Consider the following 26131-nt stretch of genomic DNA (forward strand, 5'->3'; position numbering starts at 1 on the left):
ATTCTAGTCTAAAGGAGAGCACATATTTGTCATATGCACAGTCTGAATTAAGCCAACCAGTATATACATTGTATTGCATGTGTTGTTCTGAATATGGCACACCATGAAAGAAATTTGGAGGAAAAAATGAGTTCTCTTGTGATTAGTCAAACAAAGTAAAACTCAGTTGTTATGTAATGACTATCAGTCTCTTCTATCATAAACTGTATTGCGATTTGACAGGCACGATAGCAGCTGATGAGGAAGGACAGCAGAGGGGTAAAAAAACTGAGCAATCATAAATGCACTATGAAGAAGTCTGTCTGCAAGAGGTGACTGGAACATTAATTTAGGGCTGCAATGTTCATGTGTTCTGCACATGAACGATAAGCACTTAATTCTTTCTGGCTGCTTTCTTCATTGTAGTGTGCAATTTATACCTGTGCCACAATGGTGGTTTGGGCTGCACAGGGTGTAACACACAATTTCTGCTATTGATCATTTAACATGGAACTTTATTTGGTACCGTGACGGAAACATTATTCAAAATATACAGTAATGCTTGCTTAACGTTAGTACCATGCTTATCAAAAGGTTTAATATAGAGTGTTGAACATGGAAGAATGGCGAGTCTAGGAGACTGATTCAGGATTACACAGAGAAGGAAATTGTGCAGTGGAATAATTTCTCATGCAGTTTCTGTTTCCTTATCTAGAACAGAGGAGTAGCACTTGCAAGAGAATGGTCATCACTTCTGCTCCTCCTCTGCCTTTACCCCTTCTAGTTAAGAATAAGAAGCTTGGTATATAGGGGGTCTCATGGCTGGATCCCCAATTCTTTAATATTTCTTTTTTCCTTTACCAACTGTGTATAGCGAAAATAAAAACAGCATGGTAATATTCTCATTGCTTGCATAATGAACCATGTAATATATTTCCTGAAACATTCGTTATGAGAATGAAAAAGGAAAAAAATAATGTAGTAAAGAGAAAGGAAATCCCAATTAGGATGAGTTAACTATGCCTTTCAAGGCTGAGCCAACAGACTCTGGATACATATGGTGATCTACTGTTAATAAAAAGGTGATGTTTACAGGTACATAAAACGGGAGATTACAAATAGAAAACAAATTCAGGGCACCTATATTTAAAGATTCTACAGAAAAATTGTGAAAGTAGAAAATGGAACACAGGGAAAATAATAACACAAAGAAACACATTTGAAAATTATAGGAGAATATTACAAGAAACAGGCAACAATAATCAAGTTGGAAAAAATTGCCTAAGTAGCCTTTAATTAAAGTAAATAAACAGACTTTTCCTTTCATAAGCAAATGAGTTATGTCAAATGCTGTAAACTATGAATACAACTAAGGAAATTGTCTACCTCTTTCTGCAGTTGAACTTTGTCTTTCTTCAAAGTTAGGAATACAACCTTCAGCATCCCTACCTCATTCTTAAATTTCTCCATAGATTCCTTAAGCTGCTCATCTGAGGGGTACTTAGAAGATGTAACATGTATAGGTTGTGAAATTGTGGTAACAACTTTCTTATCTTCATCTAATGGGTAAGGATTTTTTATTGCACCATCCACACAGTCCATATGTTCGCTATCCATTTCCTTGCTACTATTGTTTTTTGCATTATCTGTACATCCACTTTTCTTGTTGGTCAATTTCTCTTCCAGATCTTCAGATGAATTTGAATCCAAATCTGTATCATAGCCTGCAATCTCATTTTGAACTGAAGTTGGCTGTATTTCACTCTTAAATGTTGTGAAATTAGGCATTTGAGTCTTTTTAGAATTGTCAGATACTTCACCAAAATTCTGCAAAATGTAAAACTTTGTTTCTTCTATGTTACTGCAGCTATTATCCAGCTTAGAGGGAGATGGACCCATATTTGTGTTCTCTAAACTGGGTTTACTCAGTTCTAGAATATACTGCATTTTTGAGGTATCTGTCAACAATAGAATATTTTCAACATTTACTTTAGACTCAGTTTTCAAACTATGAACATGACGGTTATCATCATCCACTGATATTGTTGGAGATAAACAAATTGACACCTCAGGCTGTTTCAAGGCAATCTCGCCAAATTTTTCCTTAAGTTCAGCAGTCACATTCCTGTACTGAGATTTCACCTCTCTCTTTTCCTTTTCAACCCAGATTTTTTCATATCTCTCTTCCCAAAAAATATCCAAATCATTTTCATTCGGTAAATCTCGGTTATTTGTAACTTGGATGTAACTTCCTCCTTCTTCATCTTCCTCCTCATTTGGAGTCAGATGTTCTGCCCTTAGAAACCCCCTGACAGGTGAGATTTTTAAGGCTATCTTGTCAGTTTGCAAGAAATCATTTTCCTTTGGCAGCATAAGCAGATACATAAAGAGAGATTATTAAAGCATTTATTGTAAACTAAAGAGCTAATAATGTCATTAGACAGCTGTATTACTCACTCTCTCTCAAAGAATTAATCACACCCTTGGGTTAACACTGAATCACAGTTGATTTAAATTTGGCTTTTTTGACAGTGATCAACAGATCTCTGCAAAGTGGTCTAAATTAACTACAAATAAAAACACAAAATAACTGACTGCGCAAGTATTCACTCTTTCAAATAAGCATTTAGCAGATGTACCTTTGGCAGCCATTCCAAGCTTGAGTCTGTGTGAACAGGTCTCTTTGCACATTTGAACACTGCAACGTGTCCCCATTCTTATTTGCAAACCTGCTCAAGTTCTGTTGAATTGCATGAGGACCATGAGGGTAAAGCATTTTTCCAAGTCTAGTAATATAATTTCAATTGGATTGAGATCTGGACTCTGACTCGACTGCTGCTCAACATTATCATTGTTGTTTGTACGCCATTACAGAGTGGCTCTGCCTTTATGCTCAATGTCGTTGATTTGTTTTCTAAAATTTTTTTTCAGACTGCACCAGGTTTTCCTCCAGGAATGTCCTGTATTTTGCTATATTAATTACACCCTCTACTTTCATAAGCCTTCCAGGCTTGCTGCAGAGAAGCATCCCACCACCATGGTGCTACCACCTCCATGCTTCATTGTGGGGATGGGGTGTTTTTGATCATTTGTAGGGTTCTAGTTAAAACAAACCATGGTACACAGACAGATGGCTAAAAAAGCTCAAGTTTGATCTCATCAGACCACAGAACCTTATTCCAGCTGACTCCAGAATCTTCCATGTGCCTTCTGGAAAATACTAGCCGAGACGTCATAGGTTTGTTTTAACTTTGCCACTTTCCCATAAAGCTGTAACTAGAGAAGCATCCAGATAACAGTTGTTCTAATACAGTCTCTCCAATCTCTTTCACTGTAGCTTGTAACAGGCCCTTAAAATCTCTCCACTATTGCTTGTAACTAATTCAGGGTTATCATATTTTACACCTCTTGGAGACCTTCGCCACTAGTCTTCTTCTTTAACAGTTACTCAGGTTTTGTTGATGGCCTGCTGTAGACAGATTTACAGCCGTGGGATTCTCTTACCAACTCTTAGTGAAGAGAAAAGCCAAGCAAAATGACGCCTTTTATTGGCTAACTAAAAAGATTACAATATGCAAGCTGTCGAGGCAACTCAGGCCCCTTCTTCAGGCAAGATCTTGCCTAAGTTGCTTTCTTGCCTGAAGAAGGGGCCTGAGTTGCCTCGAAAGCTTGCATACTGTAATCTTTTTAGTTAGCCAATAAAAGGTGTCATTTTGCATGGCTTTTCTCTACATTCATAATGACTAACATGGTACAACACCCTAGTACTACAACTCTTAGTGATTAATTCAAATGTTCTCCAAGGGATATTCAGTGACTTAGACATTCTCATGTCTCCATCCCCTGACTTGTGCTTTTTTCAGAGTTTCTTGGAGTATTTTAGTCTTCACTGTGAAGATTAAGCCCCAATACTAGTTCACCACAAGCTGAACCTTCCAGATACAGGAACAGTTATAGTACAGTCAATTGAAACCCCTTGACTATATACATATGATCTCCATTTAATTAATCATATGACATTTAAAACCAACAGACTGTACCTGTGATGTTTTGGGTGTCTGAAGGAAAACAGTTATTTTATTATTATTTTGTGTTTTAGGACTTAGTTATTCATTTAAATCACTTTTCAGAGATCCATTTTCACAGTAAAATTAAAGGGTCTCTTTTAATCAGTATACAATATATTGATACACACGATCACATGCACCCCCACACACTGATTACATGTGTATATATATATACATACATACATACATACATACATACATACATACATACATACACTGGTGTGAAAAACTATTTGCCCCCTTCCTGATTTGTTATTCTTTTGCATGTTTGTCACACAAAATGTTTCTGATCATCAAACACATTTAACCATTAGTCAAATATAACACAAGTAAACACAAAATGCAGTTTTTAAATGATGGCTTTTATTATTTAGGGAGAAAAAAAATCCAAACCTACATGGCCCTGTGTGAAAAAGTAATTGCCCCCTTGTTAAAAAATAACCTAACTGTGGTGTATCACACCTGAGTTCAATTTCCGTAGCTACCCCCAGGCCTGATTACTGCCACACCTGTTTCAATCAAGAAATCACTTAAATAGGAGCTGCCTGACACAGAGAAGTAGACCAAAAGCACCTCAAAAGCTAGACATCATGCCAAGATCCAAAGAAATTCAGGAACAAATGAGAACAGAAGTAATTGAGATCTATCAGTCTGGTAAAGGTTATAAAGCCATTTCTAAAGCTTTGGGACTCCAGCGAACCACAGTGAGAGCCATTATCCACAAACGGCAAAAACATGGAACAGTGGTGAACCTTCCCAGGAGTGGCCGGCCGACCAAAATTACCCCAAGAGCGCAGAGACGACTCATCCGAGTGGTCACAAAAGACCCCAGGACAACGTCTAAAGAACTGCAGGCCTCACTTGCCTCAATTAAGGTCAGTGTTCACGACTCCACCATAAGAAAGAGACTGGGCAAAACGGCCTGCATGGCAGATTTCCAAGACGCAAACCACTGTTAAGCAAAAGAACATTAGGGCTTGTCTCAATTTTGCTAAGAAACATCTCAATGATTGCCAAGACTTTTGGGAAAATACCTTGTGGACTGATGAGACAAAAGTTGAACTTTTGGAAGGTAAATGTCCCGTTACATCTGGCGTAAAAGGAACACAGCATTTCAGAAAAGAACATCATACCAACAGTAAAATATGGTGGTGGTAGTGTGATGGTCTGGGGTTGTTTTGCTGCTTCAGGACCTGGAAGGCTTGCTGTGATAGATGGAACCATGAATTCTACTGTCTACCAAAAAACCTGAAGGAGAATGTCCGCCATCTGTTCGTCAACTCAAGCTGAAGCGATCTTGGGTGCTGCAACAGGACAATGACCCAAAACACACCAGCAAATACACCTCTGAATGGCTGAAGAAAAACAAAATGAAGACTTTGGAGTGGCCTAGTCAAAGTCCTGACCTGAATCCAATTGAGATGCTATGGCATGACCTTAAAAAGGCGGTTCATGGTAGAAAACCCTCAAATAAAGCTAGATTACAACAATTCTGCAAAGATGAGTGGGCCAAAATTCCTCCAGAGCGCTGTAAAAGACTCATTGCAAGTTATCGCAAAGCGCTTGATTGCAGTTATTGCTGCTAAGGGTGGCCCAACCAGTTATTGGGTTCAAGGGGCAATTACATTTTCACACAGGGCCATGTAGGTTTGGATTTTTTTTCTCCCTAAATAATAAAACCATCATTTAAAAACTGTATTTTGTGTTTACTTGTGTTATATTTGACTAATGGTTAAATGTGTTTGATGATCAGAAACATTTTGTGTGACAAACATGCAAAAGAATAAGAAATCAGGAAGGGGGCAAATAGTTTTTCACACCACTGTATATGTATATATATATATATATATATATATATATATATATATATATATATATATATATATATACACACACATATACAATACACACACAACTGTAGAGTTATTACAGTTCTAATAATTATATTTTTATATTTGTTTTTTTTCCAAAACTAACATTTACAAGAGTAAACATTTTGATTTAGTCATTTATATTTTAATTTCAAGAAAAACTGTGAATAATAAAGGAACTACTATCACTTTCATATATTGTACACCTGATCAAAGTGAATATACACTTGTACTTTTAACATTCACAAGTTGAAGTTTTAAAATGTGATATTGTTAAATTATAAAGTAAATAGATTTTCATTTAAAAGCTACCTGCTTCTCTTCCAGTTCAAGATGATCACTGCTACGGTTATCTTTTACACCATGGTGATTTTCACTGTTGTTTTCTGAAAGTAAAACAGTTATTCAAAATGCCTAAAAAGATTGTGAATAAAATGAAATAACTGCACATGAAATGTTACTCTTTAGAGTGCAAACATAAGACAGTTTAAAAAATAAAATGGACAAAAATAATTTAAATGTTAGTATGCAATATATAATTATGCTCTACTATTGGGCTTACACGTTACTGTAATACTTAAAACTTTTAATACCTTTCAGTCCACAAGATAAAGAAAATTGTACAAAGGGACAATTTAACAGATGTGTTCCTTTGGACATATAATACATAATAATGATGACTTAAGTTGCTGGATTAACTGCAAGGCAACATTTAATTGATAAACATTTTTGATAATTTTTCACTTATTTAATATTCTCAAAAAATATTTTTTTGCATTGACTTAAGACTTTCTTAAAGCAGGTAGTGATCTATGGCACAATATTGCATCAAACCTTAAGGAGCATGTGAGATATAATAGTGTTTTCATTAACTTTGTTGTTCTTAGAATTCAGGTATATTTCTTATTTTGTTATAATGACTTGAACTTATTTTCATATCATTTTTTGAGTGAACTCCTGATTTTTTAAAGCCTATATTGTACTAATATTGAAACTTTTTCTGTAGACTTTCTGATACTCAAGATTAATAAAAAAATGCAAAGTAGCATAAGTAGCAAATGTAGTATACAATATAAAAATAGACACAAGTAAATTTGAAAAATAAAGAGCAAATTAAAAGAATCTATTAAATCTCTAATGAAAAACAATAACTTTCATATACAGTACCTATCAACCCTTGAACATGTTTGTGTGTGTTTTCATACACAGGGGGTATGTAAAGCATCTAGTGTAGTAGTATGTTAGATGTTTGTAGTAGATTTTTGGCTATAGCTACTGCCATTGGCTAGCCCCAGTTGAGGATGGTGAAACGAGGAGCAGAGTACATTAGTTTCCTTATACTAGCTACATATGGCAACAAACAACATCATCAGGTATTTCAAACAAATAAAATATCTCTGTAAAACACTACTGTGCTCTAAATGTTAAATAAGCTTGGATGATGTTTACCATGAATACTTCCCTAGAAAGTAAACATGTTGAAAATAATAACTTATGCCATGTTCTATATTGGCACCAAAGAATGAAATACAAATTAAAATAAAACACAAATGACATAATTAAAATACAAATAAGGAAAATGCAAAATGAGGCATGAATATACACAGCTAAAATACGGTTATTTACCCTTTTCCACAAGTGATTCTTCATTTTCACCTACACTCTGAGTTTTAACATTGTGCATTGTTGATACAGCAGAAAATGAGATGATAGTTTTCACATCTTGACCAGGAGAATGAATTGGGACTTCATTTAGATTTTTGCTTGTTGTACTAACAGAATCCCAATCCGATGCATCTGAAATACAGAAATGAGAATTCATACAGGATAATTTGGGCTCTTACTTCATGTATTTTAAAAGCTAAAAGCTAGAATATTAAATACAGCAGAGTTGCAAAGTATGGAAATTTAGGGTACACACTCCATAGTTCATTCTTAGATGGATGTATCTTCTGAGAGAGGAATGAAAAAAGTGGAAATGATTTCCCCATAGACTGCTAGTTTGTCTGAAGCCAGGTTTCCACTGAATGCAATAAGCACAGTGCTCTTCATGCTATATTTCATGAAGAGGAAATAATAATACTCAGAAGCTTCCAATGTTAATGGAAATTTTATAATTTGTTCATTTAATGAAAACAAAGAAAAGGAACAATATATATGGATTTCCTACAATGTGCATTTATTGGGGACACAGATGAGACGAAAAATAAAATACGTATCAAAGTATCAATTTTTGCTTAACTTGATACATGGAATGTAACCCATAGCATACTTTGAGAACCAACTGTGAGGAAATTAAATGCAATAAAGCAAAAATCAGATTAACATTCTACATACTTAAAGTGTATCACATATAAGACTTTTATAAGGAAAAAAGAAATAAAGAACATCAAGAAAATCAACCATCTAATATGGTAAATGAATCAAACAAAAAATATCCCACCACAGCAAAGCTAGTTCAGGTTACTGACCTTGCGCACACTTGATTTGGTCTTAAAAATAAAAACAAAATATTTATGAGTATAAAAAATACAGCTTTTTTTTGTTGGACTAAAATATCTTAAATTATATTTTTGTGCTTTAAAGATAATTAAACATTTTATTAGATTAGACAAAATAAACTTTATTAATCCCAAGGGGAAATTAACCACATCTACCATATTTATACTAAAATAGCACAACTGTAATTACCTAATTTCATTCTTTTGCTTACTTTTTCTTAATTTGAACTTTTACTTAATCTGGAAAGCTAATTTAAAGCAATCAATATTTTAATTACATTTATTTATAGTCTTATTATATCATACATGGAAATAAGTAAAATTAGTTTACCAGGAAAAAGCAAAATCAGGGTACTCTTTACAAAAGGGGAAATACCTTCAATATCATCTGCATCATTTAACCCAAGTTCTTCAAAGACATCTGAAAAATTTAGAATTTAATATCAGATCAAACACATGGAGTAAGTGTAAGGCTAAATTAATGGATATGAAAGTTGAAGCATTTAAAAAAAAAAAAAAAGTTACTTTAAAAAGTTACTTTTTTTTTTTTAAAAGAGTTAAGTACCACATTTTTGACTATTCAATATTTTATTTACAATGAGTCATATTCAAAAATAACAGCAACAATAGAATGCAATTAAATGTGTTTGCATGAATTTCATGTAGTCTTCTATTTAAAAGAACTTTACGAACGTAGTGCAAATAGGCTTGAGGTGTCTCAAAAGTTTTCATAAACAGTAGATTTCAATTCTAGACATCTACTTATGTCCTACTGTTAGCTGTTATGGAGCACTGGTTTGAATTCATATTTCTTAAAAGTAACATTTTTGAAAGACGTATCCCTAATGGAGAGTTAAAAATCTTTGTTGAAATCTCAAGATAAAATTGTTGTCAGCTTCAAATCATTTTGGAGAACAAGTCTGGAGCTTTGTTGAGAACTTATAATATCTGAAAAATGATGAGCTGATAATTGTTCAATCCAGGATTACAGAGTGAGGTTTACATAATTTCTTTCATTTTACATTTATTTCTAAACTAGTGACCTTTTGCATTTAGAAAAATAAAAAAAAAAACTCTAATACCACAAAAATTAACCAGGTACAAGGCTTGCACAACTCTCCTGGCATTTGACCAATTTGTACTGGGGACATGTTTTGCTGCCGGAAGTGGCTGTCTGATGAGTAAAAATGGAAAAATATAAAATATAAAATATATACTACTTGAATTGTCCTCTGTCATTATAAACTTGAAAAATTAAACTATAAAAATGCAACAGTCTTATAGTATGCATGCATAAATTTCTGTGCATAGCAGGTACAGCTGTGTAATGTCATGCAGGCCTTACAAAACATCATGGGGCGCTGGGGAAAATGTTTGTCTAAGCCAACCTCAAGATGAATTTCTAGGAAAACATTCTGCAAACAAGGTCAACGGAAAATATAGCATATTTGATGCAAATAAAAGATTTTACTCATCAACACTAGTAAGCAGCTATCAACAGTATGAATTCTAAACAACATAAAACATGAAAAATGACAGTTTCATATCCTGAGAGTTATTAATTTCAATGAAAATATATTGTTGACAGTATCATTAATAAATGGTTCATAGACTGTTAATACAGAGTTTACTATATCTAAACTAAAGGGTGACCAGATTTTGTTAGTGAAATTTACCTCAGATGCACCATTTTTACCTAAAATTTATAGAGATGATTTTACCTTTTATCATAAAACCTATATAACAATCTTAGGACATGAACCTGAAGTGAATTTCAAATAAACCTAATTTGTAGATGGCTGCAGAAATTTTCTATCAATTGTGATGAAGTAATCTTTTTAGGAGACTGTTTGATTACAACTCGATAATTAATTTAAAATATGTCAGCAAGATTAGAACCAGGACTTAAACCAAGAACAAATGCCTCCTACTCTTAAACTGCTGCACTGGCTTCAGGTTATGTTTACAGCATAAATTAGAACCCTGCAAAGTTGCGGGTCACAGTTCGCGGCCTCAGTTATTAGCAGATTTTTCCTTAGAACCTAAGTAATAATTGTTAGCGGAAACCGCAAATATCCTCCGTAATTTTTATGGCTTTTTTCATGGCAATACTGTACTGTAGACAGAACAGGAAGCAACTGTAGTGAAAACCACGCCTTAGGATGGTGAAAGCAGCCAATAGAATTTGAAACTGCAACTCCCAGCAGTCCCTGCAGTGGCTCTGAATGGTCTTCTGCTGAGGGTGCTGGGGCTGTTGAGGTCAAAGGATGTCAGCGTGGCTTTTATAAAGGGGGCCGGTAACCAAAAGCAAGCAAAAAAATTTTTGTACTTTGTGTTTCAAGTTCCTGTCTGCCTTCTTTTGGGTTACCTGTACTTATTCATTTTGTCCTGGATCATTTCATGCGTCTGGATTGTCTGCAGTCTGCCTGTGTACATGAGGACTGTAAATGGACTCATGGCTATCCTAGATTAGATTAGATTAGATTAGATTGATAGATTGATGGATACTTTATTCATTCCAAGGGGAAATTCACAAAAGGAGCTCTCCTGAACCCGTCCATTCATCTTCATCATTACAGGAACTATCGGTAGGACTATCTGTACATTCCCATTCAACGTGCAGATCTCTGGACTATCTATTTTCATCATTACATTTCATCCATTGCCGTTTTTCATGAACTTTTTCATGATTTACTGTGTGTGTTTTGTTTGTGCTTTGATGTATTTAATATGTAATCACCGTAAGGGGAACAGGGGTGGTATTGTTGTTTTCTTATTTCATTTGTTTTCATTACATTCTTTATTTGCTGTTTGATTACCGGTTTGCTTTGTTATTGTCTCTGTTTGTGAGTGCGTGCGGTTCGGGTCAAGGCTGGATGCATCCCTGTAATCTCCACTATAAAAATAAATAAATCACCGTGAATCTTAGCGGCAGCCCCTTGTGAGCAGGGGTGCTGAATGCACTCCTCAAAGACACAGACGTGCCTCAAAAACCCCCTCTTAAAAAACTCTGATACATTACCTTCACATTGCTCCCTTACTTGCTGGGCTTACTTGTAGCTGCTCTGCTGCATGATATGCTTGTCCCACAAAATGGAAGCGACACTACAGTTGGTGTGATAATTGTGAAGTGTTAGCTTACTTAAAAGCCTGAACAGCACCGGTCTGTGAAGAGACAGCAAGAAAAGACACTTACTGGGGTTTAAGTGAGTAACAAGTCCACAAGTCATGCAATAATAGGACTAGTCACAATAGCTATAGTTTAAAAGGAAAGGTTTGTTCATTACTGCAGCAAATTTATATTCCAAGGGGTGGAAACTGAACAAACCAGTTAGGAATGCCAAAAATAAGGGGATTAATTTTGGGCTCATAAAGTATACATTCTGGGTATTAATTAATTAAGTGGGATAATTAATAATATTAAGGAAAATGTATACTAAGAAAATTGGTGAACTTTTTAGGAAAGCAGGTGCAGCTGATACATTTGCAAGACATATGGGCTGTTTAGGTATAGTCTAATTGGGAAAATGGAAGCCCTGCTGAGATTGTCGGCTGTGGTACAGGCACAGGACCAGTGGGCCAATTCTGAACTGAGGTGTTTAGCACAATGAGTATGCATATGGTGAGCAAACAACTCTAGGGGTGGCCTACGGGGAATGATGAGAGTTGCAAGCTTTGATGCAAATGTTGGTTTGTGAACAGTTTATGCAGTGGCACATGGCTGTCACTTGGGCAGAAGTGGTTGTACTGGCACCTGTGGCATGTTACCTTTCAAATTTTGATGTTAATTGTACATGCATATGCCAGGGGTCTAATTAGCAGTTAGACAGAGAACAAGTACAGATTAAAAATTCACACAATAGACTAAATTGTAGTGGGCTAGTTTAGTGGAAGGTGTGGACTTGTCTCATTTTGAACCACCAGATCTGATGACATATGAGACTGCAGCAAGCTGGAGCAGATACAAGTCATCGGAGCGCTTCCAAGTTCTTCAGATTGTCTTTGAAATAAAGAAGATATGTAATGGACAAATGGTCACGGACAACTTTTAACACTGGCTGATTTCTTTGTTTCTCTCTCTTCCCCTAGACATTCTCTACTCCTGTTTGGGGTCGTGTACCCCTATGATGTTTGTCTATTCTTTAATCGATAACTAACTGCATACTGAGCTCCTTTTACTTCTGAAAGAGACACATTTGTTTGAAGTTTTGAATAAAGTTCCTGTCTCTACAATCTCTTGTGTTTCTGTGCAACTCTGTGACCCAAGCAGGACACCCTGCAGTACTGCAGCCTCACTGCCCCTGGGATTGAGCCTCTGCACTAGACTAGCCTGCAAGCATCAGTGCTTACCTCTGTGTGCTTGCATGCAGCCAGTTCAAGCGTAGTTGGCTCAGTGATTTACTGAGTTTCATCCATGGCATCAGTTGCACTTTGTACATATTGTTCCAGTAGTTTTTTAAATAGTTTTTGCAGTTCATTAGCAGTGTGTAAAATGATCAGTGTTGCAGTAATTGTGATGCTCTTTGCATGAAAAAAATGTGTTCCATTAAAATTTCACTTTTTCTTTGTGAATTGTGACGCTTACTTAAAGTGCAGCAAAAAAGTATTTGGCGTCCAGGGATGCATTAACCACCAAGTATGTGGCAGTTTAAGGGTTCAAGCCCCAAGATGCCACCGAAACGAGCTGCACCATCTAAGGCTTCTGGCAATGAAAACGCGATTGCATGAATTACAGTACATATAGCGGTAACATCGGTATTTTACATTCTAGCTCTGCAGGAGACATAGCAGTACAATACACAAGTTTACATTTACATTCTTTACTGTTAGGTAATGTATTAAGCCGAGTTTGAAATGAAAGTGTTTTGGGGGAATATTTAGGGTTTAAACTATGAAATTAGGCATTTTTTAACCACATCCAAAATTCGCAGGTGCTCTAGGAACGTAACTCCTGGGAATTTTGGGGATGTACTGTATTTTCAAGTCTGACTTTTGAATTTAAAATCATAAATTAATTAACACCCTCTATGCTAGAGAAAACATTAATGGGTAAAATCAACATTATATTAGTTAACTTTCACCTTTCAAAAAACAATATGCAGTAGGCGTCCAGTATCATAACATACCTTCATTTTTCTCCTGAGTAGTTATAGTTTTCTTTGTATCTGGTTTAGTTAGAGGTGGTATTACAAGACCTCCTTTTGATCTTCTTGGGCTGTTGAAATCAGACTGCAAAGAGGATATAGAAACAGAAATTATTAAGGATGAATTAATTCCAAACAGTAACTATTGAACATAAATTTAAACAAATCTGACCTCCGAGTCCCATGGAGAATCATTATCATCTTCTGCTTCCAGCCTTGAACCTGACAATAAATCTGAAAAAAATAATTGTATATTAGTTATATGTTTTGTCAAACAAGTTTTTGCAAGGATTTACATAGGTACACAGAGAAATCAACACATTTTTGTTAAATTTCAGGGTGAAATCTGTATACAGTAGAATGTCTCGCCTAATCTCATAGAGTTCATTTAAAGTGTGCAAGTCTTCTTTACCCATTTTTATTTGTACTATATTGCTAATTTTCCTTTGCATGTTTGCAACAAGTTAAAATCTAAAAGATAAATTTAAGTCAGACCATATTTATGCAAGAAAAATTGTGCAAAAAACAAACTAACTATAAATTTTTTTGGTTTTACAGCAAGCCGTCAGCACACAACGATAGCTAACGTTAAAGTAGTCTTTGGAAGTTTCTTAAGAGGGTGCTACCTCTTTAGCACAGCAGGTATGAACATTGCAGACAATGTTAGTGTGTGTGAGAAACCAGAGCTGGTAAAATGATGTAGGTTGCGGTTTTCCAAACATCTTCTAGGAGTACCTCTGTATTATGGACTATTTTGGGACTGCAGGACAATATTAAAAGCAAGCTGTAATCTACCTTATTTACAAGTATGGGCAAATAAGGACACACACACACAAGCAAAAGTATTTTTTATTTTCCATTCAAACAAATCGATGAGCAAAAGTGTGCTGCAGCCTCAATAAATAATCCATGATAAAAACTGCTTATATGGAAGTTAAAATCACCATAAATAAATAATTTAAAAAACAGTTTAAAATCACGTTAAGGAATTCATGTCCTCATGTCCCCAGCATCATCCCTCACATCTGTATGGACCCCCACAAGCTTTGCTCACGTCTCCCACCACCGTCGTCAGCATCCGCAGGACTCCCGTAGTGGGTGGCCACTCCTGCTCCTTTGCATTGTTCAGCAGGAGTGATCCTACCTCCAGAGCACAAAGGCTCTATACAGGGCTTCTTCTTCTCCAACAACCATGCCTCCCCTAAAGTATACCAGCTCTCGCACAATACTGACTTTTCTCTTCTCCACTCCAATTTCAACATCACTTATTCTCTTCACTCTTTATGAATCGTTATTGAAATCTTTTGAACCCTCATTACTTGCCTCAAGCACCTTTTAAACTCTTGTTAATGGAGGAGCCTCAATTATGACCCATGTCATTTTTTTCCTTTTTTCACCAAGAAGACTATTTAATATCATACCCTAGGTTTATTGTATCTGGACAGTACTATCATAAGATATCTCAATTTTAATCCTCACCACACCACTGCTGGGGGTTTGTTATGTTTTCACCGTGCCCAAACTCTTGCCATGTTAGAGGAATGGAGCTCTGTAAAGTGTGGTCTAGCCTCACTTAAGGAGGCAAAATTGAGGTTTTGAGCTTGGGTGAAAAAAATTGAGCAAGTTGCTTCTTATTAATCTTTTTCACCCCCACAAGTGCCAACATAATAATGGACTCCTTAGCCATCATAATTGGTAATAATATGAAATCAGGTTTAAAGATAATTAATGAAACAACACGCTAATTTTACTTAAAATACAAAATGTCCTCAAAAGTTCAGAAGCAGTGTCTGTCACCAAACAGTGAACTTTGTAAGCAGGAATGTCAAAGATCTCAATCACAATCTAAAGAGAAAAAAAGTATTATTTCTCGCAACAGGCATAAATTTTAAGATAGTGTTTTTACAGGAGACTCACTTAATAAGTTAGGACCAGTTCTGATTGGAACGAACTTTGATTATATAGCTGGAGTGCAAAATTTGGCCAAAGAAACTAGAGGTTTGGGAATCTTAATAAAACATTTGTAGCATCAAATGGAGTATCTGATTCTGAAGGGTGATATGTCATGGTGATGGCTAACTTATTCAAATATAAAGTAATTTTGATAAATATCTCTGCACCTAATGTGTATGATGGACATTTTATCCAAAATGTGTTTGTACATATTCCCAATATGAACCCTCAGCTTAACACTCTGACTTCAACTAGGTCTTCAAGTACAGTGGTAATGTGTTTGTACATATTCCCAATATGAACCCTCAGCTTAACACTCTGACTTCAACTAGGTCAAGTACAGTGGAGATAACATCTAATACCACAAAAATAATCACACAGTTCGTAATGGATGTTAACCTATCAGACCCATGGAGATTCTTAAATTCAAACTCGAGAATATTCCCACTTCCCACTATAGTTATCCAATGATTGATTATTTCTTTATCAATAATTTACTGCCCACTATCAAATCTTGCAAGTGCAACAACAATGTTATCTCAGATCACACCTCTGATCTTGAAAATTAAATCACTATGCCCTACACACTCATTTAGTAGGTGACGTCTTAACCCCCTATTGTTAACAAATGTGAGCTGTATGGAATTCACCTTAAACAAATTGATTATTTTTACAGACAAACACATCCTCAGATGCCTCTGCAGGAATACTCTGGGAAACTCTGTCAGTTTTTTTAAGAGAATATATTATTTCATATCTTTACCATAAAAATAAACTGGAGACCAAGAAGACATCAGAGTTAATTATCGATATTACAAGAATAGATCAAGAATACACCAGTCTCCAAATGAGGCACTTTATAAAAAAAATAAATACAAGTTCTGCAATCAGAACTCAACCTCGTGGCAACTAAAGAAACAGAAAAACTAATTTTTAAATCAAGACACCATTACTATGAACACAGAGAGAAAGCCACAAACGGAGACAAAATCATTGACCTTAAAAAAATAATGCACACATTTATAGACTACTATAAGTCCTTATATTCTACTGATTTTAAAGTAGACAAAACACAACCTAATGCATTTATGGATGCATTACAGATACCACAACTAGATACCCTCAGTGCAGAGGAACTGGATAAACCTCTGCCACTATCAGAATAACTGGATGCTATAAACTCACTTCAGAGTATGAAAGCAGCAGGCCCTGATGGCTACCCTGACAAATTTTATTAAAAAAAAATTCTCAATTAAGCTAGCTGCCCTTTTATTAGCAACATTTACAGAAACTGAAGACAATAAAATTCTACCTTGAACTTTTCGTCAAGCTGTTATTACCGTCTTTCCTCAGCAAAAAAAGGACTTCTTACAATGTGCATCACACAGGCCAATCTCACTTTAGAATAACAATGTAAAGGTACTTTCCAAAGTCCTAGCTAGAAGTATTGAGAAAATGCTTCCTTCGGTAATATCACAAGACCAAGCTGAATCTTCGATGCCTGTTATACACTAGAATTACCAAAGCCTACGAAAAAACTGGAAAATAAGGCCCACCTTTAATCCCTTCGCACCTCTCCATCACAATCTTTTGTCTTGTAAATTTGTCAACCAACACAAGCAGCAAGCAGCCTGCTATACCAACCCATTCCAACCCACCCCACTGCTACAGAAAGGGCAAAAATTTCTCCCAACTTGAGCTGGAGTTTTAGAGGAGAAATAATAGATCGTTGTTTGGAACACATACATTTCATGTGTGTCCCGTGTGTACAGCAACCTATGTAAACACGTCTTTTTTTACCCGGTGTTGTGTTGATATCATGTACCAGAAGGCGTGAGCTTATTCAGTGCAAGCAAGAGCATGCGGGTGGCCAGTTGCTTGTGCTACAACAAGCTTCACCTGGCAGAGATCAACACACATATACTGTACAAGGCATGCACGAGTCCACTCATAAAATAAGAACGTTCTTGGTTCACCTTGCAGAGGAACTTCGTCATCACTTCTTACAAGAGAAGGAAAAGGTGATGGATAAAGCAAAAGAGGATGCAACATCAACAAGCCTCTGTTCCAAGACCACCTGCTTCCCCCAGGAAAGCAAATTCAGTCAGTGTCAAGCGCCCCTTCAGTGTAATATTAACCACAGCATAGAGAGAAGTGTGTAAATGGTCGTAAATGTAGGAAGGACGGTCTTTGGGTATGTGGAAACTGTTAACATTTGAATTTAAAGATTGTATATAGCGTGGAACTGACCCCTCTGTATTGTTCTTTCCTCTACATGTCCTGGAGTACAAAAGAAACACCACCATGCACCAAAATGTGGAGATTGGGCAAGATCGGAAAAAAAAAAAAACACGGTCACTGATTACAACCGCAAGAAGGTATGCGAATGAATAAGAATAACATGAATAATGTTGCATCTGTGCCACAATGGTTTTCGAAATGTACTATACAGGTCATAAAATGAGCTATTTCAAATATCATATATAACAATACTAGCAAAATACCCACGCTTCGCAGCAGAGAAGTAGTGTGTTAAAGAAGTTATGAAAAAGAAAAGGAAACATTTTAAAAATAACATAACCTGATTGTCAATGTAATTGTTTTGTCACTGTTATGAGTGTTGCTGTCATCAAGGATTTGATTATCATTATTTCTTTCAATCAGGTTCGCATTTGGAGGATGTGTTGTTATGAAGTTACATTCCATGTTTGTCAACCATTGTAAAGATAACAGGTTTCATTCATTGAAGTGTTCACTACGCAAATCGCTACTCGTGAATGTAAGATGTTTAACAGGCATTCCCGGTATTAACTTGTGCTAAACGTACCATGGTGTGACGTAAGGGGAGCTGACTGTAATCAGTAGTGCTCCGTCTGAATCAACCCACCCCATAAAAACGAATTTATGGTTATAAAAACCATCTTAATATGCAGAAATACAGTATAACGAGCCGCTGCATCGCAGATAGATAACTCCTGTAGCCACAATAAATGCCTTTATTGAATAGTCAAACCTACTAAACCTTCTACTGCAGCTACAGCCGCGAAACACATAAAAAACATCAATAACAACTCATAAACTTGCAATATTATTTAGGAAAATCTCAACATTTTACTCACCAAAAATTTGGATTATTTGTAAACAAAATCCATCCTCCTCTCTTTCCTCAAAAACAGTTCAATTACTCTGTCGTACGGATTATCCGTGCGCTTCAGTTCAATCAAAAAGTCCCTTTCTATCGCCATCGAAGCTAATGCTGAAAGTCTAACCTGCCCTGTCGTATTTCTGGCAAAAGTTTTAATTCGCTTTAGGGCTGAAAATGTCAGCTCGACAGAAGCAGTGTACATGGGAATGGTCACCACCAAATATACCAATGTGAACAGCTGCCCCATGCTCTCATTCAGATTTTTCTGATGAAGGAAGTCAAGGAGATCAGTGGGAGATTTTCCTGCAAAATCACAAAATCATCCATGGCATCATTACAGTCAGTTCTGTTTTTAGCCGAGACAGATCAAAAACCGCTCCGTGGCTCTTGTGTTAAACTGGAAAAGACTCCATGCGGAAAATTTTTCTTGTATTCCCGAAACTTCTGGGGGTCGAGGTGCATGACAAACATCAGGTTTTCGTGGTCTTGAAATCTGGTCTGTGTCTGGCAAATAATATTGTCCACAATCCTGCGATGGAGTTGGCCGTAGTGCGCACGAGGATCTTGCGCTCGGAGCGCCTGCGGTGCATTCAGTGGCCTCGTAGATTTCCTCATATCGGCTTCTATCCAATCAATGGGTCTGAATACGGGGACGTTGCCGAACGCCTGCTAGCGGGCCCTACTGACACCAACTCAAAATCTGATTGGTTGAAGCAACAGGTTAATTGACATTTATTCTGTGTTAGTGTGCCTGCACAATGGATTGTGAAGGCCTCTCTGCCTGGCAACAAATGATGGCTGAAATGTGATTGGTTAAATACTTTAATACGAAAATACATGTCTGGAAACAGCACAACCATCGGAAAAGCTATGAAAGGAAGCGGACAGACTATTTGGAATTATTTAATAAGTATTCATGGACAAAATATAATTACCATCAGTTTGTGATTCAGATATTTTTTTAGGCCAGCAGAGAAGGCATGACTTCGCCAGGTCTTTAGCATCAAGGCTTTATACCGTGCTTAGCTCAGACCCGGCACTTAAAATTTTCTCTCACACTTTCGCTGAGGGAGGGTTTCCGCAGTGGCTGCACTTATGAATATGCCAAGCACAGTCCTTCACCCGCGAAAATGTACCTTATGTGGGCAGGCACTCAATTACGTGGGAGGCGTGATGATGCGAGACGCAACTCCGCCTCACACAGCGACCGAGCAGCAGGCTATTACAGTATATGGACGAAAGCAGGTTCCAGTTATGACCGTTACGCGTAGAATTTCGAAATGAAACCTGCCCAACTTTTGTAAGTAAGCTATAAGGAATGAGCCTGCTAAATTTCAGCCTTCTACCTACACGTGAATTTGGAGAATTAGTGATGAGTGAGTCAGTCAGTGAGGGCTTTGCCTTTTATTAGTATAGATTTCTGTTTTTTGTCAGTGCAGCTTTGACATCATGGACCATAAGGTGCATACTAATTCAGCGTGAGCAGGAACACTCAATAAAACTGAATACAAAAAAAAAAAAAAATCAAGTGATGGTGAGATACGAAGAAGGCAGATTCACCAGCGTTTGTGTGTCAGCTTTTATCCCTCCAGAGGGCTGTTCCACGAAGCGAGCTTATAAAATCGAGGATTATTTGTAATAGCCTCGCTTGAGTTAGTCTAACAGTTCACTTCAGGCTCATTGAGTTCCACAAACAAAATTCAGGTGTATTTAATCTCCGCTAATTCAAGCCAAGCTTGATAAGCGAGGCTCGTGGCGGCCCACGCGATATAAAAGGCAGCCTTGTTAATCGATGCTGGATAAGTAAGAATGGAAACTAAGGAAAGAGCTGCGTTTTTTTCGCAGGCGGAGCAAGAATTATTATTACAAGCCTATGAGGACTACAAAGCTATAATAACTAGAAAGGGGAACACGAGCTGTATTATCAAAGCTCGTGTGGCTGCATGGCAGAAAATAGCTGACAAGTTAAATGCGTAAGAACATGATTTTAGTAACTTTTGTGTTAAGGATGTCAAACTATTTAACAACTAAATGAGAACAGTTTCAAGCCTTCAAAATGTATAGTCATTAAAATTTCCTTTTACATATGCATTTTGTTACCAGTTGTAAGGTACTTTAAGGTTATTTTAACACATTGATAAATAGGACAGCATGTTAATTATATGGGTTCATCTTGGATAAAAAGTGATATATAATTGTAATTATTAATATAATTATTAATAATGCTTGGTCTCAGGAGCAACATGAGTGGAACGAAAAGGTCCTGGCAGCAAGTGAAGAATGCGTCATTATTGGCATACGCTCCTGCTGCAGTATTGCCACATTATGCAAAACTGCACAGGCTACAACAATGTCACACGCTCTGTCTGGTGTAACTCTGAGATATCGCAGGCAGTTAAACCTGGATTTTAACTGTCCAAATGTCATTTCAATGCGTGCCCTTGTCTTACAATGGGCATGGTTGAAATGTCTTTCTGCTTGTGTTGCAGGATCTGTATATGGTGTGAGAAGAAACGGTAGACATGGGTATCCTCTGTCACCAAGCAGCACACCAGGAAAAATTCCTATAATGGAAAGTAGACACATTAGACTGTAGTATAATAAACTATAGTATATTTGTGAATTTTAGTTGACTTGCCTTGTCTGAGGCTTTGAGCCAGTGAAGACTCGCGAAAAATTCTGGCATTATGTACTGATCCTGGCCATTTTGCCACAATGTTTGAAATTAGATGTTCAGCAGTGCATACCATCTGAAACATTTTAGGAAATGGTAATGACATACATTGCTAATGTTGGACGACTACACTTTCACCTCTTGTATATAAATGTGAGATATTATCAGTACTTACCTGTACATTAATACTGTGATATGATTTGCGGTTTATGTAATCAGGCTCTGTTGGACCTGCTGGAGCCTTTATCCTCACGTGTGTACAGTCAATGGCTCCAATGACGTTAGGAAAGCCTGACAAATTAAATTCAGTTACTTATCAGGTAATGATTTATGTGCTGTAAATGAGTAGATGTTTAAAGATTAAGCACCATTAATTCCAAAGAAAGTTTCCTTAATGGCAAGAATTCCTCGGTGGCCAGGAAAGGTAATGAATATATTTAAAAAGGACTTTAATGCAACGCAAACCTTCCTGATTTCACGGCACACTGTAGCTTTGCTTAAATGTTCAGCCTCCCCCACACTGTACAGAAATGAACCACTGGCAAAATAACGCAGCGATACACAAAGACTGTGCAACCGTAAGGGCTTTAGAGCGACGTGTGTTTTTAGAAATGTAAGGTTCCAATAACTGACACAAATATGCAATACTGTGTCTACTAAATCTATAGCGCTCGTATAAATAATCATCTGCACAATGCAACGGATCTATCCTGGGTCGAAGTAATTGTGGAACCTGTTGCCTTAAAGCTCTACAAATGAGCCTCGCTCCCTCATCAACTGGATTATGAATAAATGGGCACGCCATGGTTATTCATGTAAAAGCCTTCAATGCACTCCTTGTCATTTTATGCTTTCTAAGTAATTAGAATCGCCTGCATGTAATCTGTAATAATTTTATATTGGAAGGTCGATGTGTGCGAAAGAGGGAGAGAACAGCATCAGAATAATCCCAGCCCCGCAGAATGTCGTGCTGTGACATCACATGGCTTGTCCAATCATATTCATCAAGCTAAGCTAAGCTTCACAACTAACCTGCCACGGAGCAGGCTTGTCCAAGAGCATATGTTGGCATAGTAATTAAGCGGAACTTCAGGTTAGCCTCGTTCGTGGAACCGAATTTGGAGAAATTAAACCGGGATTATCGAAATAAGCCTGGATTTTGAGGTTAGCGCGTTCGTGGAACAGCCCCCAGATCAGAGAATTTCCAGTTACATTGTCTCAAAACACCACTCACATCTACAGTTATTCCCAGTTTCAAATAAAAACTAACAGCGTCAGATCTGGGGTGGTGGTGGTATTGTATCATGATCATGACTACAAGTACTATAAATTTACTGTTACAGACACAAATCAAACGTATGTTTTTATTGTATAATATTAACAATAAGAGCAGCTCACTACCCAAAACTGTAAATTTGGGAGGCAATCAGAATCAAACCAGGGACCTCTTGATTACAAGTCCGCAATTCTTACCACTACATCAGCTGTCGCATTACACTTGCACCTTTTGTGAAAGTGTTTATTTGATATCTGGCCATCAGCCTTCATACATTATACAGTTCATGTATACATTTCATCATTTATTACTAAAACATGAAAAACTTTTCTGTTTTAACGATGTGTTTACAAAGATTGTTATAGACACAGAACACACATGAAATTATTTCCCCAGTAAAATTCCAGCACTTCACTCCCAGATAATCAAGGCTTGACCTGGAAGAAATCTTGCCCGTTCTGCAGCGGTGGGGGGGATGGTATAGCAGGCTGCTTGCACTTATTGACACAATTACAAGACAAAAGACACTGACGGAGAGGTGCAAAGGGATTTAAGATGGGCCGGATTTACGACTTTTTTCGTAGGCTCTGGTAATTCTAGTGAGAAATCATAAATCACAAGAACAGAACTCTGTGATAAAGAGACAATGGAAAAGGAGCTTGACATTTACCTGCTGGCAACAGATGCAGACAGTGAAATGGACCCCATGCAGCGGTGGAAAACCTATGGGAGAAACTTTCTACCATTTAAACCGCCTGGCAAAGCGCTATTTGCACATCAATGCAACCAGCACCCCCTCTGAGTGGGTTTTTAGCACGGGGGACAATACTGAATATTGTGAACTACTAGAGGGCAGCTTTAAAACATGAGCCAGTGGAGAGACTTGTCTTTTTTGCCCAAAATTTGTAGTAGGTGTAAAAGACTCAACAAGAGACAACATAAAGGTTTGGGGTTTCCGGCCCCGTATATTGCAGAAAAATCCACACTGCAAATCAGGTCAAAAGATATAAACAAAACAGTTCATATGCGCGACCCCATTAGAGGCGTCAGCGGCCATTTTATAAGGGAGGAGCCGGAAGTGGAGGAATGCTGGGAAGGAACCGTGAGGGAGGATGGGACTGATGACGTCAGGAAAGATGGCGGAGGAATGGTGGAAGTAAACGTACTGCGGGAAGGCTTATGATGGCGGAGCGTCTTTTTCCTGGAAGAAATCAAAGGAGAAAGGTTAGTACCCCGCCCCGCCACTCCCGTAACGCGTCTTCAAGCGGTTTAAGGTCCGTCCGCGGTCTCCTAATCGCGCATGCCTGACACGACCCCCCCCCTTAGCCCAAGACCGTCAGGTCGGGCGGACCTAACCGAGAGGTCGTGGAGGCGAGAGAGGGCATCGGCATTGGCCTGAAGGTTGCCACGACGATAAGTGACTGTGAACTTATAGGGTTGCAGGTCCAGAAACCACCTGGTGACCCGTGGATTCGACTCTTTGTGCAGGGACATCCACTGAAGCGCAGAGTGATCAGTCACTAGAGTGAACTCGTGACCCAACAGGTAGTACCGGAGATGAGTCACCACCCACTTAATGGCCAAGGCTTCTCTCTCCACTGCCGCATACCTGGTCTCTCGGTCCAGCAGTTTCTGGCTTAAGTACATCACGGGGTGTTCGACACCATCGACGCTTTGGCTCAACACGGCGCCCAGGCCTGTGTCCGAAGCGTCGGTCTGGAGGATAAAAGGAAGCCCAAAATCAGGGGTCCTTAATACAGGTGCCGACGTTAGGGCCTTTTTTAGGTCACTGAATGCATGTTCCGCCCTTGTCGCTCCATACCACGCATAGGAGCGCCTTCTTTGTTAAATTGGTCAAGGGTGCTGCCCTTTCGGAGAAACGGGGTACGAACCGGCGGTAGTACCCGCCAACCCCAAGAAAGCCTGCACCTGTCTCTTGGTATTTGGACAGGGCCATTCCAGGATGTCTTTGACTTTGGAACACTGGGGTCTCACCTGTCCTTGTCCCACAAGGTAGCCTAAATATTTGGCCTCCTTTAAGCCAAAAAAAACATTTACGGGGGTTAATGCGGAGGCCGGCTTTAGCGAGTGTTGCAAGGACAGCAGAGGCCTGCAATAGATGCTCCTCCCGGTGCCGGAATAGATGACGATGTCATCCAGGTAAGCGCACTATAGGACTGGTGGGCTTCAGCACTCTATCCACCAGACGTTGAAATGTCGCTGGGGCCCCGTGCAGCCCAAATGGGAGGACCTTGTATTGCCAATGTCCACTAGGGGTGCTAAAGGTCGTTTTTTTCTTTTGCAGATGCTGTTAAGGGAATTTGCCAATACGGCTTTCCTCAACAATGTCCATATCCCACATCCGTTGCACCTCCAGTTCCACTTCTGCGCGCTTTGCCTCCGGGAGTCTATAGGGCCTCCCGGACGACTACTCCAGGGTCCGTGACTATATCGCGCGCGAATCAGCGAGGTCCGCCCGGTGGCTCGCTCACTACTCGGTGACGGCCTGGATTGCCTGGGTTAACTCCTGCCACTGAAAGGGTGTCAGCTCGTCACCGAGGTTAAGGGCAGACATGCTAGCGAATAGGGAGAGGGATCTACGAGTGTCGGGAGACTCCTCCATGTCCTTCCAAGGTTTTAACAAATTGACATGATAGATCCTCTCGCTCAGCCGACGATTAGGTTGTTTAACTAAATAGTCGACAAGCCCCTTTCTTTCCTTAACCTCATATGGCCCCTGCCAGTGAGCTAGCAACTTGGAATGGGAGGTAGGAACGAGCACCATCACTCGATCCCGGGCGGAACTCTCGGAGGACGGAGTTGCGGTTGTAACACCTGGCCTGTGCTGCCTGCGCACGCAGTCACGTGGTCGCTTAGGAGTGGCCTGATTTTAGCTAGTCTGTCGCGCAGTTGCCACATATCCCAATATATTGGAGGAGGGAAGGGCCTCAGCCTCCCAGCCCTCTTTTAGTATGTAAAAAAGTCCTCGAGGTTGTCGCCTGTACAATAATTCAAAAGGGGAGAAGCCCGTAGAGGCCTGGGGCACTTCCCGGTAAGCAAAAAGCACAAGCGGTAGGAGCTGGTCCCAATTCCTGCCATCGGCGTTGACTACCTTGTGGAGCATCTGTTTAAGCTGCCTGATTAAACCGCTCCACCAGCCCGCCTGTTTGAGGGTGGTAGACAGACGTCTTCAGGTGCTTTATTCGCAGTAATCTGGCAACCTCCCTGAACGTATCTGAGGTGAAGGGTGTACCCTGGTCCGTGAGGACTTCTTTGGGGATACCCACTCTAGAAAACAGGTTGACTAATTCCCGTGCGATATTTTGTGTGTTAGCGGAGCGCAGGGGAACCGACTCTGGGTATCGGAAGCGTAATCCACCATGACCAATATGTACTTATGGCCACGGTTTGAGGGTTACAGGGGGCCTACTAAGTCCACCCCTATTCTATCAAAAGGGATGTCTATCAGGGGTATTGGGACGAGAGGAGCGGTCCCTCCTAGGAATCTGGCGAATCTGACA

The 26131-nt window shown here is 38.5% G+C and overlaps 1 protein-coding gene across 6 annotated transcripts in view; it reads right to left on the reverse strand.

Moving 5' to 3' along the window:
* si:ch211-272n13.3 (ankyrin repeat domain-containing protein 26) overlaps window positions 1-26131 on the reverse strand; it is a 179689-nt gene that overhangs the window by 75332 nt on the left and 78226 nt on the right. For 5 of the 6 annotated variants that reach the window (XR_005634684.1, XM_039761406.1, XM_039761409.1 and 2 more), the window contains 6 exons: window positions 13735-13796; window positions 13545-13647; window positions 8795-8839; window positions 7544-7714; window positions 6230-6303; window positions 1429-2340 (listed from right to left, as the gene is read on the reverse strand). Coding sequence is in view for 5 of the 6 variants with exons in the window: in XM_039761406.1 (XP_039617340.1) it covers window positions 1429-2340; window positions 6230-6303; window positions 7544-7714; window positions 8795-8839; window positions 13545-13647; window positions 13735-13796 (1367 nt within the window). In the remaining variant the exon portion in view is untranslated. The remainder of the gene's footprint in view (window positions 1-1428; window positions 2341-6229; window positions 6304-7543; window positions 7715-8794; window positions 8840-13544; window positions 13648-13734; window positions 13797-26131) is intronic. The other variant, XM_039761410.1, reaches the window with a different exon arrangement.

The sequence above is a fragment of the Polypterus senegalus genome, chromosome 8 (assembly GCF_016835505.1).
Source record: "Polypterus senegalus isolate Bchr_013 chromosome 8, ASM1683550v1, whole genome shotgun sequence".
In the NCBI taxonomy this organism is placed as follows: Eukaryota; Metazoa; Chordata; class Cladistia; order Polypteriformes; family Polypteridae; genus Polypterus; species Polypterus senegalus.